Source organism: Trematomus bernacchii, unplaced genomic scaffold (assembly GCF_902827165.1).
Source record: "Trematomus bernacchii unplaced genomic scaffold, fTreBer1.1, whole genome shotgun sequence".
NCBI lineage: Eukaryota > Metazoa > Chordata > Actinopteri > Perciformes > Nototheniidae > Trematomus > Trematomus bernacchii.
Window position 1 is genome coordinate 1007918 of NW_022987524.1, and position 19808 is coordinate 1027725.

The 19808-nt window shown below is 41.8% G+C and overlaps 1 protein-coding gene across 2 annotated transcripts in view; it reads right to left on the reverse strand.

Moving 5' to 3' along the window:
- zgc:163121 (uncharacterized protein LOC100038790 homolog) overlaps nucleotides 1-19808 on the reverse strand; it is a 126325-nt gene that overhangs the window by 99185 nt on the left and 7332 nt on the right. For both annotated transcript variants that reach the window (XM_034118704.1, XM_034118697.1), the window contains exons 2-4: nucleotides 13484-13591; nucleotides 13116-13222; nucleotides 1772-1907 (exon numbers count right to left, since the gene is read on the reverse strand). In XM_034118704.1, the coding sequence (XP_033974595.1) occupies nucleotides 1772-1907; nucleotides 13116-13222; nucleotides 13484-13591 (351 nt within the window). The remainder of the gene's footprint in view (nucleotides 1-1771; nucleotides 1908-13115; nucleotides 13223-13483; nucleotides 13592-19808) is intronic.

Consider the following 19808-nt stretch of genomic DNA (forward strand, 5'->3'; position numbering starts at 1 on the left):
AGAGCAGCCAGCACTGCAGCGGTCGCTAAATGCAGCTGAAACACATTAATAAACAATGAACCACGGCACTCTGGAGAAAAGTATAAGGTTGGAGAAGTCGTTATTTAATTTAATCTGGCTTCGTATGATTAAAAGCAACACGATCATCGACCCGACACAGTCCCCCCCCCCCGTTGTTGTTGTTGTGAGCGCCGTTGGGGAGAAAATCAGCGATGTAAACGGTGACGTTATGACGCAGCAGCGGCAGCTGGGCGGTGTGAACAGAGCGGGAGCTCAAAAGGGAAACCGGAGCTGAACCAGAAAAGCTCTAGCTAGGAGCTAGAAAGGGAAAAGCGCTGGTGTGAAAGCCGCATTAGTGCCAAGTTGTCTCAGACAATCTGCACTTCCTAATGTGGGATAGTTCTGTGCAAAATATGGGACACTGAAAAGTCTATGTTAAAAAGCCTCAGTCACCTTAATTCATGTAATAAAAACATCTCAGGTCAGTAACACTGAAAGCTAAATGTGCAATACCATGTTCAGCTATGTTACTATTTATAATGTTATTGTTGTTACAACAGAAGATGTTTTTCTTTAAATTGAAGTTAAATGCATCAATCTGGTGCACTTTGAGGGCAAAATTAAGAGATTTATGGATACAGCTCTCAACACTCATATGAAACAGAACTGTTCTTACAATGTGTGTTGGAAGGATTTATTAAATTACTATGCATATTTTATTTAAACTTGTTTAAAACATATCTAAATAAATATGTGTGTCCCGGGCCAAGGAGCGTATTGAGCAGGAAAAAAGAAGAGATGGAATGATGGAGCAACTGCGCTGTCATATGTGTGGGCTGGACCTGTATAGTTTAATTTACAGGAAAGGAGTGAGCAGAGGGTAGAGTTGTACTAAAGAGATGCGTTACCATGGAAACCAAACAATGGTGTAGCTGTATTGAAGTCTGAGTGGAAACAGTAATATTTGGAGCGTTATGTTAGAATGAAACAGCCAGGTCGTGACTCACAAAAAAAAAGTGTTACTTCACTAACTGTAAGCTTGTCACTCAGAGTAACCTACAGTTAACTTAACTGCTGGAGAAGAAAGATCCGGGGGGGGGGGAGAGAGCTGTGGCTGATGGGCCATTAGGTGTGTAAACACACAGCTGATGATATATGATCACCTGAGAGCTGCCGTTTCATTCAGACTGTTTAAAAAAAAAAACGAAATGAAACTATAACAAGGTTAAGAAAACATTACATTTGTTCCATATCTGTTTGTACGATATTCATGTGTATGATGTTATGATGTGCGCACACACATACTCTCTTTTATTTGCATTGGGGACCAAGAGCTGATCAATACTTGTGAGGAACCAACCTTTCAAACACACACACACACACACACACACACACACACACACACACACACACACACACACACACACACACACACACACACACACACACACACACACACACACACACACACACACACACACACACACACACACACACACACACACACACACACACACACACACACACACACACACACACACACACACTCCTGAGGCAGCAGAGCTTCCAGAGCGTTGATGTCACACTCTGAAGCCAGCTCCGGGTGGCCCATCATCTCCACACTGACACACACACACACACACACACACACACACCCACACACACACACACACACACACACACACACACACACACACACACACACACACACACACACACACACACACACACACACACACACACACACACACACACACACACACACACACACCTGTACGGACTCCATACTTGAGAGTGTCTCTACAGTCCACCAGGATCTGCTCCAGATTCTCTGGTTGGTCGGGCAGCTCCAGGCTGAAGCCGTCCAGCCCCTCCCTCAGCTGGTGAGGGTGGTGGAAGTCCAGGACCTAAAACACAAAGAGCAATATTTGTTTAATTTCCATTTTCTCATGCTTATTAATTTGAATAAACATTTAACAAACCTTTTTTTTTAAACATTGAAACCACATTTCCGTGACTATTCAGGCCCATATCCAAAATATGTCACTATTATGCTTTGGATTTTCATATCCAACTCTGTTAAAGAAAATACACTTTTTGGACAACATGGAATACACATGTGCAATGTCTTAACCTGTTAAGCCCCAAGCCTGTTGTTCAGGTCTCAGTCTCGAAAATGACATTCCCAGAACAAATGACAATAACTTCCCTTCTAAAAGGGGTAAATTAATAATCTTTTTTCTCAAAGCAATGATAAACCTGTGAGTTGTATGTAGAAAAGTCAGAATCAATATAGATTTTTTTTATTTTAAAGGGGACCTATCATGCAAAATGCACTTTTGTACGTCTTTTATACATGAATATGTGTCCCCGGTGTTCCAGGGAACTCACCAAGTGTCAGAAAACACAACCCTCTCTATTTTCCTCCATACCCAAATCTCTAAAAAAGGGGCTGCAACGGATCTGATAAAAACTGATCCAGATTTGAACACTGTCCTGACGTCAGGACGGTGGCGCTACGGCTATTGGGCCAACTCTCCACCTATCAGGGGAATGTGGGGTTGGGCCACGGCCGGCCATTGCCGCTCGAAAGCGCTGGAGATGCTGTAGTACATATGCCAGGCCTGTAAGTGGCGCTGTCGTCTGCCACAAAAGCAGCCAAGAAGACTTCCCGCGCATAGTTACCATGGTTACCCTTCTGTTTATTCTCCGCTGTGGCTTTTTTTCTCCCTCCCCGAGGCAAACGTTTGCTCCCGCTGCTTTAATTCAATGCAATCCCTCCCCGTCGAGGCAAGCACTGTAATTCTCTCCGGTTAGTCCACCAGCAGATGACAAACACCCACCTCTCCGCCTCTTCCAAGGAACGAGGGGATCGTGCGGCAGAGTTTCAGTTTCAGTTTCTTTCGCCGGTCAAGATGTCCGTTGAAGTTTAAATCTTCCGGACAAAATTTGAAAAGTGCCGGTCAAAGGTCTTCTTTGTTCTTTGCTTTAAAACAAATTAATAACGACTCTATATAATAATAGGCTATAATAAAACACGGAAGACGGAGATCTATTTTTCTCCCCCTCTTCTGACAGCCCAGCAGCTGTTCAGAGCGCGCTCCCCTCTCCTGCAGGGGGGCGTGGTCAGCTGCAGCTCACAGAATCAGCCCCCTGCAAAAACAGTGCTGGAGAACAACAAATAGAGCGAAATGAGGCATGGCTTAAAATCATGATCTGTTTGGTATTTTGAAAACAGAAACGTATAAATATACCTTATATAGGTATGGCCCTACAATACATCATTTAAATATAGCATGATAGGTCCACTTTAAAGTAAATTCAGATTGAACGATTGAACATAGTAAAAAAATTTAAATTATAGTGTCCGTCCAAAAATAAACCATTAGTTATAGTGAAAACCACCCTTGAATGATGGGATAGTAGACTAAAAGCTTTAGGAATCCAAACTATAACATATAATAAGTACCCTGTATCAAGATTGATGCAAAACAAGTGACATTTGACCTTTTTAGAGAGGTTTAGCAAAAAAAAAACCACCTCTGGGGTAATTTGGGTGGAAATGGGTTTATTTGCCGTTTCTCTGTAACCCATTGGTCGATTTTGATGATTGACATCTCTTATGAACCGTTAGAGCCAATAGAATCGAAGGGGGATTTCCACATACACACACACACGTTACCATTGAGAAATGAGAGCTATGCGCACGCAGTTTGCCCAAAGCGAAACCTATCTTACGCTCTGAAATCTGAAAACTGAAAACTAGATTTATTGCTGATGGATTATCAGAAATCATTTCAAAGTGACACAGACACATTGGATTAACCTATGGATTAACCTTCAACAGCGTTTTTTTATCGTTTTAATGCCAATGAAGACAACCTTTGATCAGAAAACAACAAAGGTAAGACATATTGCCGTGTTGGCTACCTAATGCTACGTGGTGTGATGTCTTTGTTAGCTTCTCATGTCGCGAGTTCGGATCGGTCAGTAATGATACCAATACCTGTCGAATCTGTGGAATCTCAGCTTGCTAATCAATATCTTGTTTGTGCAGATACGATAAGTAATAAGGGTATTTTAACGTGAGTTCTGTGCTAAGTGTGTTAGCATTTTTTCGCTCAGGGCTAATTCAGAGCCTTTGTTATTACCCTTATGTTTCGTTTTGCTAAAAATGGTTAATATTGTCTGATAGCTGAGTTTCTTCCCGTTAAGTGGGTATGACACATTAATAGGTTTTTAAATCTTTATTTAATTTCCATGTGTATCAGCAGTGTTTACTGAAACCATAGGAAAGTGTTTTCTAATCATTAAATTCCCTTAACACCATTACTATGTGTTAAGGAATAATTCTTCTAGATATCTAACCTTTTGCTCTGTGACGTTTTATGATCTACTCTGACGTCTGTTATCTCCTTTAAGGAAAGGCATTGGTGCCATATGTGTTGTTGTCAACAGTTTGTGACCGGTCAACTTGTCTGGCACGAATGGTAATTGTTGTGAGAACACTGAGGCACTTCTTTATCGGTGTTTGTGGACTCTAAGATGTGAAATCTTTGAGGCCATGAGTGTCGGACGCAGGTGGTTCAGTGTTCCCAGCTGTTTAGTCTACTCCTTCAGAGATGTTGATTACTCTCTGTGAACCGGTCTAGCATAGAGAGAGGCTCTTCAGAATTGACGTGGCAACTCTACCGTGAAGTCAGAACCTCTGACTCTTTGACTTGTGATGTGAATCCTCCGGCCGAATACTCTGAATAAACCCATCAGTGTTTGACATCAAAAGCTCCAGCTCTCACCGTGTCTCCTTCCTGAGTCGGTGACTCCCACTGCATTGCTACACAGAAGTTTCCCCCACAAATTGGCGTTGTCGGCAGGATACCAACAAATCTTCAGAACTGGTAAGTGTAATTTCAAATCTATATTTGGACATTGCCTTACCAGAATCTGTGATTGACGGTATCCTAAAATTATCTGTGAAGCTGAGCGGCTGTGTTTCGTTTTGGTTAATGAACATTTGGGGCTAGTAACCCCAGGGGATCAGTGTCTGGGGACTCTGTCCTGGCTGATTTCCTCTGTGTGTACAAGCATACACAGATGTGTTTAAAGAGACCTTAATGAGGGCATCAGTAAAGAGGAACTTCTGTGTGAAAGCAAAATAGAGATTTGTAGTGAACAAATCGCCGAGTTTCTGGGGGTTTCAGCGGCCAACACTAGCAGTTAACATAAGCAGCCAGAGATATTACCCCTATCGCCTCTAAAAAAAACACGGCTCCAGCTGCGGCTCCGGGGGGTGTCTGTAAAATACCTCCCCGTATCTGCGTGGCTGGTGAAGTGCACTAAGAGGGAGAAAGTCACAGCTTTTGTCTATAGCTTTAACTCACACCACCGCCGTCTCTATTAAAAACGAGATGGTTTAAAAGCACTCTCGTGGCTTGTGGCCGTTTTCGACGTGCTGGCAAGTGCGAGGTGCGTGCATTACCTGATGCGCCACAGCTCCCTACATTGCTGGAGGAACTGGTGCCGGTCCGGGGTGCATACATAAAATTATAGGCTAATTGATCACGGGTGGGCAGTGGCATGCAAGTGTAGAACAAAACTGTGTTTCATCGTTGTGATGAACACGATGGCATGTGTATAGGCTGGTCGTGTAGGACTACAGTTAACTGTGCAGTTTTGGATAGAAAGGGTAGCGGAAAAAGTCTATGCGCTCCTGATCGGGGGGGCATAGCGCCACTAGAATAGAGTAGTGGGGTCGCAAGAGGATAAGCTAGTTATCGCTCTTGGACGGTCTTCAGGCACCGATCTAGGACTTGTATACAAGGGTGGACGCACAAGTCAAGGCGCCCCACTGAGAGATAATTCCCTACCCCCTCTGAAACCTCTTTAATTCGGACTAAATTGAGCTGGATGAACTTTGCTGTCACGCTGGTGTTTATTACGAGTTCATGTTTGTTTGTCTGATTGTTTGTATCGGGGGTCTATATTGGTTTGTCTAACCGCCGTCTTGTGTATGTTTTGTAACAACTAATAATTAATCAGTCCACAGCCAGGGTAAAATAAACTAAGCTTTAGTTAACTCACCAAAAGTAAATGACTTGAGAAAAATAAATAATATATAGATGTAAAGGAAAATTCTGGTAGTATAGATGTGCTGCAAAATGAAAATAAATAGCAAAAGAGTGTTTTTATGTCCTGCATCTGAGTGTGCAGAGGAAAATGTAAACACGAAGCACACTGTTCAGGGTGTGCGCTGTAGGTGTAAGAAGAAAATAAGATTATATTACTTTAAGAATACATTTTAAATTGTATTGCTGTTATTATGTTAAGATATGTTTGTGACCTTTTATAAACCCTATGCCCCGTCCTGCACCCCGAGACCCTCAGAGGCATCACTGCTGGTCGTAAAAACCTGCCTGAGGTCAGGGTTGCAAAATCTGTCTGCTGTTTTAGGTCAATGTTGTATTATTTGTTTCATTTATTCTTAAATCTATGTATTGTATGGTAATAATGAAAAAAACGTAATGTATTGAACACATTCCGAAACAAAGCTGATAAGACAGAACTAGACTCAGACATAATACAAATTATTGTTGAAACCTTTTGCGCTGTTGCTGCAAAATGGAAACTTTGTTGATTATCTGTTCCAACTGGCCACTGGAATCAGATAATTAATATAAGTTGAAGTTTTAATTACAGTTTTAAATATAGTTTAACATTCTTTATTAAACTGCTTCAAATGATTTCTCGTATCAACCAATTGGTCTCCATAGACATTACTACAATTCTAATAGTTGTTAAACTACTGACAAGTTTTCTGAAACCGAGCTTATGAACAAAAGAGTAAGGGTCGCTGGTTAAGCCAGGATCAATATATTTGTTGACGTTTTCATTACAGTGTGCATAATAAATGTGTTAAATGAATTGAGCAATTCTTTAAAAAGTATAATGTTGCAATCTCTTTACAATAAGTAATTACAGTTAAAAAAAAAAAGTAGATGTTGTTTTCCAAGGGCCTCTCCTTCACAGGCCTACACTTTAAATCATGAGACTTTCAAATCATAATAGACAGAGATCGGTATCACTTTGTGTTGCAAACCAAATCCATGTAAAGGTTCTACTTGAGCCCAATTTAAATACCATCAAGAAAGTATTGAACCCAGCTCAAGCTAAATGTCAAATGTATTTAATTAAGGTGCAAGTGTTTTGATTTATTTAAAATGTTCCAGTCTAGCTTCTTTCGAGTTCAGTCTAAGCAACAAATTGTTTCTCATAACATTCTCACTGCTGTCCCAAATGTTTTAACCTTGGGCAGACAAGCTGTTCACACACACACACACACACACACACACACACACACACACACACACACACACACACACACACACACACACACACACACACACACACACACACACACACACACACACACACACACACACACACACACACACACACACACACACACACACACACACACACACACACACACACACACACACACACACACACTTTGGATAAGTATTCACCTTATCCACATTGTAAATTGTTGCCTTCTTTAGAGTTATTAGTAATTTAAGATGAATTATTAAATTAAATGTGGTACATAAGATAAAATAAATAAAATAACTTGACTTGATCATTTTGTTCACAACATTAGACCTGTCCTCTAATCTCTACTAGAATAAGATACGTGTGCATGTTTGGATGTTTTAACACTCCTGTGATGTACCTAATCTTGATATCCTTTTCATTACAGAGCTGGGAAAATGATGTATTGATTAGATTCTGATCCGTGCACGTCCAATTTTGACTGACTTTAGTTCTAATGTTAATGTTAATTTGACTTCAACCCATAAGTAATTATTTAAATTAACTCTAAATTTCACATGATGATGGATTAGTGTTCCACATTTCTTCCACTAATTTGTTTTACAATTAGGCCAAAGGTAAAGAGAGACATTGATGACCTTGTGTCCCTTTTGTTAGTACGTGGTTCCATTTTGTCTATGGCCTTGGACGGCTTCACTAAAAGTCACCCAGTTCTGCCCTGCTGCAGTCCGGCTGAGTGCAGTCACAGAGATGCTATGGCTGCTCTACATGACATTAATGGTCTGGTCTGAATGGACACCATTTCCTGCTCCCAGAGAGAATGACACTCCTCAAACTGAACATTACAGCCGTTGATACTGTCTCACATGGGTCTGCTCCCCCCACTGAGCCATGAACTGAAAGCATGACATCTGCTATGAACACTTGGAAGCCTCCCTGTCACACCAGCACCAACCCTTGGGTCAGTCAGATGAGACTAACGGCTTCACTTAGGGCATTTGGTTCAGATACATGACTCTCGTTACCGCAGAGTGGGTTGTTTTTAAGGCCATTCATACTGCTATGCAGAGGATGCCTGTAAGTGGGCGAGCTGGTAAAAGCCCCTACTATTGTTTCAAATAGGCCTAATGTCAGGGGCCTCTTAATGTCTAGTTCTACATGTATTCACATTATATAGACAATGTTTCCACCTAGTAAAACTAAAGGCTGCACAAAACTCAGGCTACAATACAACCATTCTGTTCTGCTCTAACGATTCAATGTATAGATTCTACATCAAAACAATTAGCTTTTATTGTTTCCAATGATAACGTCACCTTAAGTGGAGGAATGCAAACCTGTTTTCAAATGTAAGGTTTTGATGTTGTTTGACATTTCTCAGTAATGACACCCTCAGACACCCAATATCATTCATGCTATGCTTTCAGTAATAACTCAGATGTTAAAGGGATGAAACTTTTCCTCCCAAATCAGATATGCTTTGTTTTTCAACAAATGTATCAATTTCCTGCATAATATATGTTTCTCACAATGGTTTTTTGTAAGCTGCACACAGGTGATACTGAGTCTTCTCGATTAATAGATTATAAACTACACCATGCTTAAATAGACTCCTAAGTTGTTATTTCATATGTACCATATGTAAGAAAAGGGAGGGAAGAGTCAATTATATTGAGTAATTGATTTTATATTGGGTAATTTATTTCTCAAACCTATGTTTTATGGAAGAGACAAAATATTTCTGATAAACTAATATTTTATCAAAAGGTAAATGGTGAATTCATATAACATTTAGAATCATTGGGAAGGGGTTATGTCCACAGGGACTAGCTCACCTTTAACTTACAATAACATGTCTCTGCTATGGACTGATGAGTATATGATTCTTGCATGTTCAATGACTAACACAAACCTTCAAAATGATAATGTGCATGTGTCAGGAAGGCTCCCAAATCATTCTGAGGGGCCTATTTTTGTAATTAAATGATAATGTGCTAATCCATTACTTTGAGTTGTCTTCACTCAGAAAAACATCCCTATCAGGTGGTAACCCAATAACTAGGACAGCTCTCAAGGCCAAGGGTCAGAGAGAGAGGGTCACACTCTCCGGGTGCAGAGAGCACCCCCAGCCACGTGCAAGGAAGCACGAGGTCGTTCGAGATGGGATGCTTCTCTTCACCTTTCTGATAAGATGGGGTTCTTCTCTTCACCTTTCTGATAAGATGGGATGCTTCTCTTCACCTTTCTGCTGAGAGAGGATTCTTCTCTTCACCTTTCTGATAAGAGGGGATGCTTCTCTTCACCTTTCTGATAAGATGGGATGCTTCTCTTCACCTTTCTGCTAAGAGGGAATGCTTCTCTTCACCTTTCTGATAAGATGGGATGCTTCTCTTCACCTTTCTGCTGAGAGAGGATTCTTCTCTTCACCTTTCTGATAAGAGGGGATGCTTCTCTTCACCTTTCTGATAAGATGGGATGCTTCTCTTCACCTTTCTGCTAAGAGGGAATGCTTCTCTTCACCTTTCTGATAAGATGGGATGCTTCTCTTCACCTTTCTGATAAGATGGGATGCTTCTCTTCACCTTTCTGATAAGAGGGAATGCTTCTCTTCACCTTTCTGATAAGATGGGATGCTTCTCTTCACCTTTCTGCTAAGAGGGGATGCTTCTCTTCACCTTTCTGATAAGATGGGATGCTTCTCTTCACCTTTCTGATAAGATGGGATGCTTCTCTTCACCTTTCTGATAAGATGGGGTTCTTCTCTTCACCTTTCTGATAAGATGGGGTTCTTCTCTTCACCTTTCTGATAAGATGGGATGCTTCTCTTCACCTTTCTGATAAGATGGGATGCTTCTCTTCACCTTTCTGATAAGATGGGGTTCTTCTCTTCACCTTTCTGATAAGATGGGATGCTTCTCTTCACCTTTCTGATAAGATGGGATGCTTCTCTTCACCTTTCTGATAAGATGGGATGCTTCTCTTCACCTTTCTGATAAGAGGGGATGCTTCTCTTCACCTTTCTGATAAGAGGGGGATGCTTCTCTTCACCTTTCTGATAAGATGGGATGCTTCTCTTCACCTTTCTGCTAAGAGGGGATGCTTCGCTTCACCTTTCTGATAAGATGGGATGCTTCTCTTCACCTTTCTGATAAGATGGGATGCTTCTCTTCACCTTTCTGATAAGATGGGGTTCTTCTCTTCACCTTTCTGATAAGATGGGGTTCTTCTCTTCACCTTTCTGATAAGATGGGATGCTTCTCTTCACCTTTCTGATAAGATGGGGTTCTTCTCTTCACCTTTCTGATAAGATGGGATGCTTCTCTTCACCTTTCTGATAAGATGGGATGCTTCTCTTCACCTTTCTGATAAGATGGGATGCTTCTCTTCACCTTTCTGATAAGAGGGGATGCTTCTCTTCACCTTTCTGATAAGAGGGGGATGCTTCTCTTCATCTTTCTGCTCGGTGGGCTCTAGCAGACAACCCTGCAGGACGAGCGAGGGCTTCAGAGGTTTCTATAATACAAGGTTCCATGTTTCTTGGAGGAGTTTGATGTCTTCCTAACCTCTCCCATCACGGGGGACACACCTGGATGCATCAGGAATACGCAGTTGCACTGCTCTCAAGCAGATAGCAGAAGGAATACAGGCAGATGAGCCTCCGTCTCATTGGGGGATCAACTACAGTGCTCACTGAATGAGCCACACAAAAGCAGAGCAATTGGGGGGTTGAAATATGGCGCTCTGATGAAGAAGAGTTTGAGCCAATCAGCAACTCAGTGCTAATCTACAGTATCAGGATGCCTTTACACACCAGACACTCGGTGTCATAAAGGGAGGAGAACGAGTCAGAAAGACTGACAGACATGTTCTTCCAGCTCTCGTACAGAGATGAACTTTGAATTGAATGTCCAGATGTTTAAAGATGTACAATTAATGATTGTTTTTTATATTTCCAATGACCAGACATGTGTTAAATAGTGGTGATAAATATATTTAGTCAGATCAGATTACACTTTCACACTAAACAAAATTAATAAATAAATATTTTCAGATTATAAGGTATTGAATAATAAGATATTTCTAATATTATAACAGATAATGTTAATATCCTTAATCATCCAGCACTCAGGCTTAACAACACTACTCTGTAATGTATTACCCATGCACAGACAGACCTAACATGATGTTTCAAGTACTGGATTCATTTCAGTTTTGGCCCAAAACAAATATTTATAATTCATATAACAATTATGTAGCATATTTGATCCTCAAATTAGAGAAGTATAATTTAAAGAAATTGATATTCTATATTCAACATTAGATAAACACAGAAGAACCCTTTCCAAGTACCATAAGTAGATGTTCAGGTAAGTATGGCTAATAAGAATAATTGATAGACTTAATTTGGTACAGATCAGTTGTAGCATTTACAAATGTATGAATTAAAGTTTTAAGAATGTTTAATCTTTCCTTTCCAGGTTTTTACAAAAGTCTTTGAATATTTGCCTAACTTTTCCTTTTCAGATTTTGAACAATGTACTTGACTAAAATGAATGTATTGATTTTACTAAGACTAAGTGCCTTACTCTTGGCTAAAGCGTAAAGTAATCCTAAAATTGAGGACACTGCAACTTTGCAGATTACAGATTGATCAAATCACCACTGTGAATTTTATACCTTAGCTGGATCTCTTATGATCCTAAGTTTTAAATGCTTTTGACTAGTGATTGCCTTAAAGCAAATCTTTAAGCTGCAAGCTGGTTTTGATTTTATAGTTTGATAAATGACATTAACTAATGGTTTAAATGATAAAAGATATTAGTTTAAAACAAATATTTTGCTATTATGTATCTGTGTTTTATGTGTGTTCATTATTGTGCGTATTGACAAAAGATGCTCCAAACACTGATGAGAGATAATTTTTCCTATTATGATTGGCTGTATCAATCATTGTGATTGAATGTTTCAATCTTACTCTACTTCGTGATGTAATTGAATGTAAGGTGAGACCACACTCGAATCTGAAGACGCCTATTGATTTAAGTATTGACCAAAATTATTCTTAGACTAATGTTTTAAGTTGATCAAAAATGATAAAAAGAGAGGAACTGTTAAGGAATAATTCTTCTAGATATCTAACCTTTTGCTCTGTGACGTTTTATGATCTACTCTGACATCTGTTATCTCCTTTAAGGAAAGGCCTTGGTGCCATATGTGTTGTTGTCACCAGTTTGTGACCGGTCAACTTGTCTGGCACGAAGGGTAATTGTTGTGAGAACACTGAGGCACTTCTTTATCGGTGTTTGTGGACTCTAAGATGTGAAATCTTTGAGGCCATGAGTGTCGGACGCAGGTGGTTCAGTGTTCCCAGCTGTTTAGTCTACTCTCTCAGAGATGTTGATTACTCTCTGTGAACCAGACCTTTTAGGTCTAGCATAGAGAGAGGCTCTTCAGAATTGACGTGGCAACTCTACCGTGAAGTCAGAACCTCTGACTCGTGATTTGTGATGTGAATCCTCCGGCCGAATACTCTGAATAAACCCATCAGTGTTTGACATCAAAAGCTCCAGCTCTCACCGTGTCTCCTTCCTGAGTCGGTGACTCCCACTGCATTGCTACACAGAAGTTTCCCCCACACTATGCATCTGCACCCATTTGTTTATTTTCCCTTTCCAGCCAATAGAATGGTTCTGTTTGAACGTCAGAGTACAAAGGGTTAAGATACTGTTCAGGATTCTACAGTAACCCCACTGAACAACATATTGCTGTTTGAAGCCGGTGAGCACCTTGGAGCTCCTCTGACTGGACTTGCTGATGTAGGTCAACAGGATGTGAACCAGCTCCTGCAGGAACCCTCTGGTCATCTCCTCGCCTCCTGCAGCTGGGAGCAGATCTGTGCACCAAACACACACACACACTGGTTTTTAATCTCACTGGAGACACAACTCTGATCATCACTTGCAGGGACCAACCTTTCACATGCGCACAATCACAAACAAAATGGAAACACACAGATTGATTGATGGATTGATTGATTTGGGTTTGTAAAGATGAATTTGTATACCCCTCACAGAGCCCTGGACATGCTGACCATCAGTGACCGAAGCCCCTGGTCTTGACTATCAGGCGGTCCAAAAACGGCTTTTTCTCTCACCTTTGCTGTAGATACTGCTGAAGTCAGCAGGTGTCTGTCCATTGTCTCTCACTGCTGCTGAGACCTCCTGCTGCTTCTCCTTGCCAGCTGATGTAGCAATTATTCTGTCTGAAAGTACAAAACATGCAACATTTCATCACAGTTGAAATAAACGTAGATGTTGAGGAACTAGTAGCGAGTAAAGGACCAACTTCTCCTTCATTTAAAGAGTTGTTCTGAGATGAAGCTCACAAAGTCATTTTCATATCTTGCGCTTTTAGTTTTGCTTACCTTGCAATATACTCACTACTGTCTATCACAAGCAGGCAGCATATAAGCGTCTTTGTGTCATATCAAATCACCTACATTTTCTATTAAAATTGCCTGACAGCTTGCCTGCTAACCCCCAATGTAAGGGTATGTTTGCTTTAATGCTTTTTGGTTGGTGAAATATGTCCTTAGGACCAAATTGGTTAAATGACAGGTAGTTGGCATTAAACCTCATATACTTAGATATGAGAGATTGTAATTGTAATCATAATTATCACACCAATGTCCAGTATTGTTGCTGTTTAGAAGATGGTTCGTTATTTAGTGGGAATGCTGATACAGCATTCCAACTATATGTTATGCTACGGACAAAAAGTTTATTATTATTATTCCGCCGACTTATTTTGGCCCTCTTCTCCTCCCACATTCAACATCGCAGAAACTCCGTACAAACATCAAAACGTTCAGCTCGGTCGGGAATCGCAGGCTATTACTTTTCTCATTCATAACTTTCATAATTCCAGAGATACATCCCATAATTCATCACATTTTTAACCATTGAAGTCAATGGAGACATTCTTCAGACTTCAACAAATCTTCATGCGACTTCAACTGCTAACTGTTCATTCATACTTTCACTCAGAAACCTCATTCCAACTTTAAAATGTTACACATCTTTCTGATATTATTCGTGTAACACAACTTTTAAATCTGATTCTTACTTATAGAGATATTAAACATTGTTCAGACCTTGGTAAAGAGGCTTTCTTCAGATTTTAACATTAACTAGAGTGCGTGATGTCACAGCTAGAGTGGAGCAAATCTTGAAATTTGCCTTCATATATTTTTTTAAAACTGCCATAATTCCCAAACCCTACATTCCTGAGACATAATCTTTCATGACAAACGTAGGAATACATCTCGTAGCTTGAAAAATGACAAATAATTAAGCAAAAATAATTCAACAAAATGCCTCTTGAGGGCATGAAGTGACAAAAACGTTCAACATGTCTCCATTAAAACCCATTGTAATTTCAGGCTGATATTTCCTCACAGCAGCAGCCGCACACCTTTAGTTAAACTGCCAAAAAGGCCAAATTATTAACCCGAAAGTACACAAAAATTACACTTCAGATACTCAACTTCCTTGACATGCTTCACGTTTTGAAATTTCACAGATATCTGTTATCGTTCTTCCACAAAACGTTCACATGTAAGAGGTTTATCTCTCATTCAGAACAATGCAAACCTTTGATCTCTTCAGAGCTCGTTAGCTCAACTATCAACACCTGTGTTATGGAACACGATGATGTCATCACTCCAACTGACAGCAGTCAAGGTTCAAGGTTCAAGGTTCTTTATTGTCAATCTGACATAGCTACAGAGTAATTATGTAGTTGAAAATCTTATGTCACAAGCTTCTCCAACAATGCAACATAATAACAATAAGAGCAAGAGCAATACAAAAAGAAAAATAGTTATAAAATAAAGTGATGATGTGGAATAGTGCAGTACAAGTCTATATACAAGTTATTGGTGGTGAGGTTTGATGGTAACTTTTCGTAAAGGTTTTCTCTTTTTTCTTCCTCTACTTTGTTTATTGTATGATTGTTTATTGGTCTTGTTTGTTGTGAGTGTGGTTTAGTGTTTCTTCCGTGAGAGAAGCGTGTTTCTCTGCAGGGATGGCTTCCTGTGAGATACCGTCCCTGCGACACGGGGTGAGGGTGATCCCTCAGGAGAACGGCACGGTGGAGAGTGTGCTGCTGGCGGTGGGGGAGCAGGTGGGACACGGAAACATCTCCTACGCATCCCGCATGAATAAAGCTGTGGTGGTTTTTGTAAAGAAGCAGGAGTTGGTCAGCCAGTTAATTGAAAGTGGCTTAAACATAAATGATGAGTTTATACAGGTGTCCCCGCTGGCAGTGCCTTCTACCCGGATTACCATATCGGGAGTCCCTCCATTTATTCCTAATGAAACGCTGGAGAAAGAGCTCAAACGCTACGGGAGAATGGCGAGTGGTTTCCGCACGGTGAGTCTGGGCTGTAAAGACACTAAGCTGAAGCACGTCCAGTCTCTGCGGAGACAGGTGTTCATGTTTCTGGACTGCACATCACAAACACTGGATGTGTCTTTCCGTATTAAATATGAGGAGGGTTTTTATATGGTGTATGCGAGTGCTGGCAGTGTCAAGTGTTTTGGGTGTGGTGATGTGGGGCACAAGAGGATCGCTTGTCCACAGAGACTGATAGCAGCACTTCTTTTGGAAGGAAATATTGTGAATGAGAGTGGAGAGGGAACCAGCGGGATTGCTCGGCCCGTGCGGGGAGTTGCCGGAGCTACCGGAGCTACAGCCCCTGTTTCCGGGGCAGACGTGCTCGTGTCTGCAGCCGCCGGGGCCGCCGTGCCCGCGCCCGGTGCAGCCGTGCACGCGGCTGCAGCACCGGGAGCTGCCATGCCCGCTCCTGCTGCACCTGCATCCGCTGCACCGGCTGCACCCGCTGTACCCGCACTGTGCCCAGTGCCCGTGCCTGTGTTACCCGCAGCAGTGGTGCCAGGCGGGTTTGTGTTTGGTCCCATGACGGCAGTTAAAGCCGCAGTTTCTGTGGGTGTTAGGCCGTTGTTTGCGGGGATTAATATGAAAGCAGTTGTGGAGGATGAGGCTCAGGTCAGGGCTGGATGCAGAGAGGATGTGATGGAGTGCTCAGAGCGGGAGCTGCAGGGGGTCTCTGGGAAACAGGCTCAGCTGTCACAAAAACTGGACAGTGAGGCAGAGCAGGGGGGGAAATCAGCTGGTTATGATGGAGTAGACATGGAGTCTGACTCTGAATCAGATAGTGTCTCCGTAGCTGACAGTGTTTCTCAGAGTGAGGATCTCTACTCTTTTGAACAGATCCAGGAGTTTCTGGATGAAACTTTTGGGAAATCAGTAAATGTAAATAATTATTTCCCTGATGTTGAAAAGTTTGTTAAGTCAGCCACGACAATTCAGAAGGTTGTTGGGCTAGACTTACTTGATGAAAAAAAAACGGTATCGCCTCAAGAAACACATCACTACACTGAGGAAAGCTTTAAACAAAAAGACCAACGTGGCTAAAAAAAGGAGTCGTAAATGATGATCATACAACACCGGGTGTTTCCTCCTTACTGTCTTTTTCTATCTTTTTTCTTAATGGCCTGTCTCTCTTCTCCTCATATTCAGGGTTTAAGGGTAGCCTCATTAAATATGAATGGGGGCAGAGACGCTCAAAAGAGAGCCTTAGTAACAGAAGTTATTCAACAGAAAAAGCTAGATGTAGTATTTCTACAAGAAACTCACAGTGACAGCATAAATGAAACTGACTGGGGTCTATGGTGGGGGGGACCGCATGTCCTTAGCCATGGGACACATTTGAGTGCAGGAGTAGCTATTTTATTCTCCCCGCTTTTAAATATAAAAATAATATCCAGCACAGAGGAAGTGAAGGGTAGAGTTATTCTAGTGAAAGCTGAAATAGATGAGTTTCTGATTAGCTTTATTAATGTGTATGCACCAAACCAAGGCTCTGAGCGTGAAGAGATCTTTAAAGTATTGGAAGAGAGAATAAGTGATATTGGTCAAGGGGAGTTTATTGTTTTGGGTGGAGACTGGAACTGTTGCACTGACTTTACTTTGGATAGGACTGGAGTTGAGCCACATTTTCAGTCTTCCTCTGTATTGTCTCATGTTCTAAAGAAAAGTGATTTAGTGGATGTGTGGAGGATGATGCATCCTACATGCAAGCAATACACATGGGTTAAAATATCAGATGGTAGAGTTAGTGCAGCCAGAGTGGACAGGTTTTATTTACCCAAGGCCTTTTCTGCTAGGGTTACAAACTGTCAGATCATCCCTGTGGCTTTCACAGACCATCATTTAGTTTTGATGGAGCTGATCTTATCTTCCAACGGAAAACCCAGATCTTTTTGGCATTTTAATAATAGATTATTACAGGATTTGAATTTCTGTGAACAATTTAAAATGTTTTGGGCTTACTGGAGATCTAGGAAAGATGGGTTTTCTTCCCTTACTCAGTGGTGGGAGGTAGGAAAAGCCCAAATTAAGGTTTTTTGTCAACAATACACCTCCTATTCAACAGCCAACATTAAGAGAGTAGTGGAGAATTTAGAAAAAGAGATAACAGACTTGGAAAGTGTCTCACAAGCTGATCCGCAGAATAATGCCAGCCTAAAAGAAAAAAGACAGGAGCTTAACTCCTTTATGCAAGAAAGAGCCAAAGGAGCTTTAGTCCGAGCCCGTTTCACCAAACTCCAGGACATAGACGCACCCACTGCCTTCTTTTTCAGTTTGGAAAAATCAGTGGTAAAGAGAAAACAGATGTTGTGTCTGCGGCTTCCTGAGGGAAAGGTGACCACAGAGCCGGCTGAGATGAGGAAGCATGCAGTGGATTTCTACACGGATTTGTTCAGGGCTGATGAATGTGATGTGGATTCTGCTGCAGAGCTTCTGCAGGGACTTCCTCAGCTGAGCTCAGAGGGACAGAACACGCTCAGCTCTGAGCTGACTCATGACGAACTAACTGCTGTGGTGTCTCAGATGGCGTCAGGAAAGGCTCCTGGAATAGATGGATTATCATCAGACTTTTTTAAGCATTTTTGGAGTCTTATGGGACAGGACATTTTGGATGTTTTTAAAGAATGTTTTGAAAAGGGGATGCTCCCAGCTTCCTCCAGGCGTGCAGTTCTCTCTCTGCTTCCTAAAAAAGGAGATTTGACCTCTTTAAAAAACTGGAGACCAGTGGCTCTTTTATGTACCGACTACAAAATCCTCTCAAAGGTTTTATCAAACAGACTAAAACTGTTTATTGGTCAATTAATTGTTGTGGATCAATCATACTGTGTGCCGGATAGGTCTATGCTTGATAGTTTGTTTTTAATGAGGGATGTGTTTGACATATGTAAAGTGTATAATATCAATGCTGGCATCATATCTATTGACCAAGAGAAGGCTTTTGATCGTGTCGATCACAATTTTCTCTTTACCACACTGCAGGCTTTTGGTGTTGGGGAGGGGTTCCTGTCCTGGGTAAGGATTCTGTATCACGAAGCGTTTTGTGTAATCAAAGTGGGGGGAGGGTTGAGTGTTCCTGTGCCGGTTGGGAGGGGGATCAGGCAGGGCTGTCCTATCTCAGGTCAGCTTTACAGTATTGCCATTGAGCCTCTTCTCTGCAGGTTGAGGAGCCGACTGAGGGGTCTCTGTCTACCAGAGATGTCTCACAGCCCTCCTGTTGTTGTGTCAGCATATGCAGACGATATAGATATAATTATCCAGGACCACACAGATGTACAGGAACTGAAAGAAAGCCTTGCCCTTTACGAAAAAGCATCTTCAGCCAGGGTCAACTGGGGAAAGAGCGAGGCTGTTTTAGTGGGCCAGTGGAGAGTAGGGGACATTCCTAGTCTTCCTGGCGGCATCAGGTGGGGTAGACGAGGGATTAAAGTCCTAGGGGTGCAGTTAGGGACTGACGAATTTCAAAAACAGAACTGGGAGGGAGTGCTTGACAAGGTGGAAGCTAAGTTGTCTAAATGGAAATGGTTGCTACCTCAGCTGTCATACAGGGGAAGAGCTCTGATTGTGAATAATCTCGTTGCCTCTTCTCTTTGGCACAAGCTCATAGTGTTGGCACAACCACCAGGGCTGGTGAAAGAACTACAGCGGTGCCTTGTAAACTTTTTCTGGTCTGGACAACACTGGCTGAAGGCTTCGGCCCTGTATCTCCCTGTGGCAGAGGGAGGGCAGGGACTGATAGACATTCAGTCCAGAACAGCTGCTTTCAGACTGCAGACTGCTCAGAGACTGCTGTACGGCAGCGGGCAGCGCTGGTTGGATCCTGCTCGGCTACTCCTCAGGAAGGCTGGAAGGCTTGGGATGGATAAACACCTGTTCCTAATCAGGACGACTGAAGCTGACCTGACGGGACTTACATCCTTCTACAGATCAGTTATTAACGCCTGGCAGACACTAAAGGTCACACGGACCCCGGATCAGAGACCGGGAATGTGGTTGTTCGAGGAGCCACTTCAAAAGAATGACCTCTT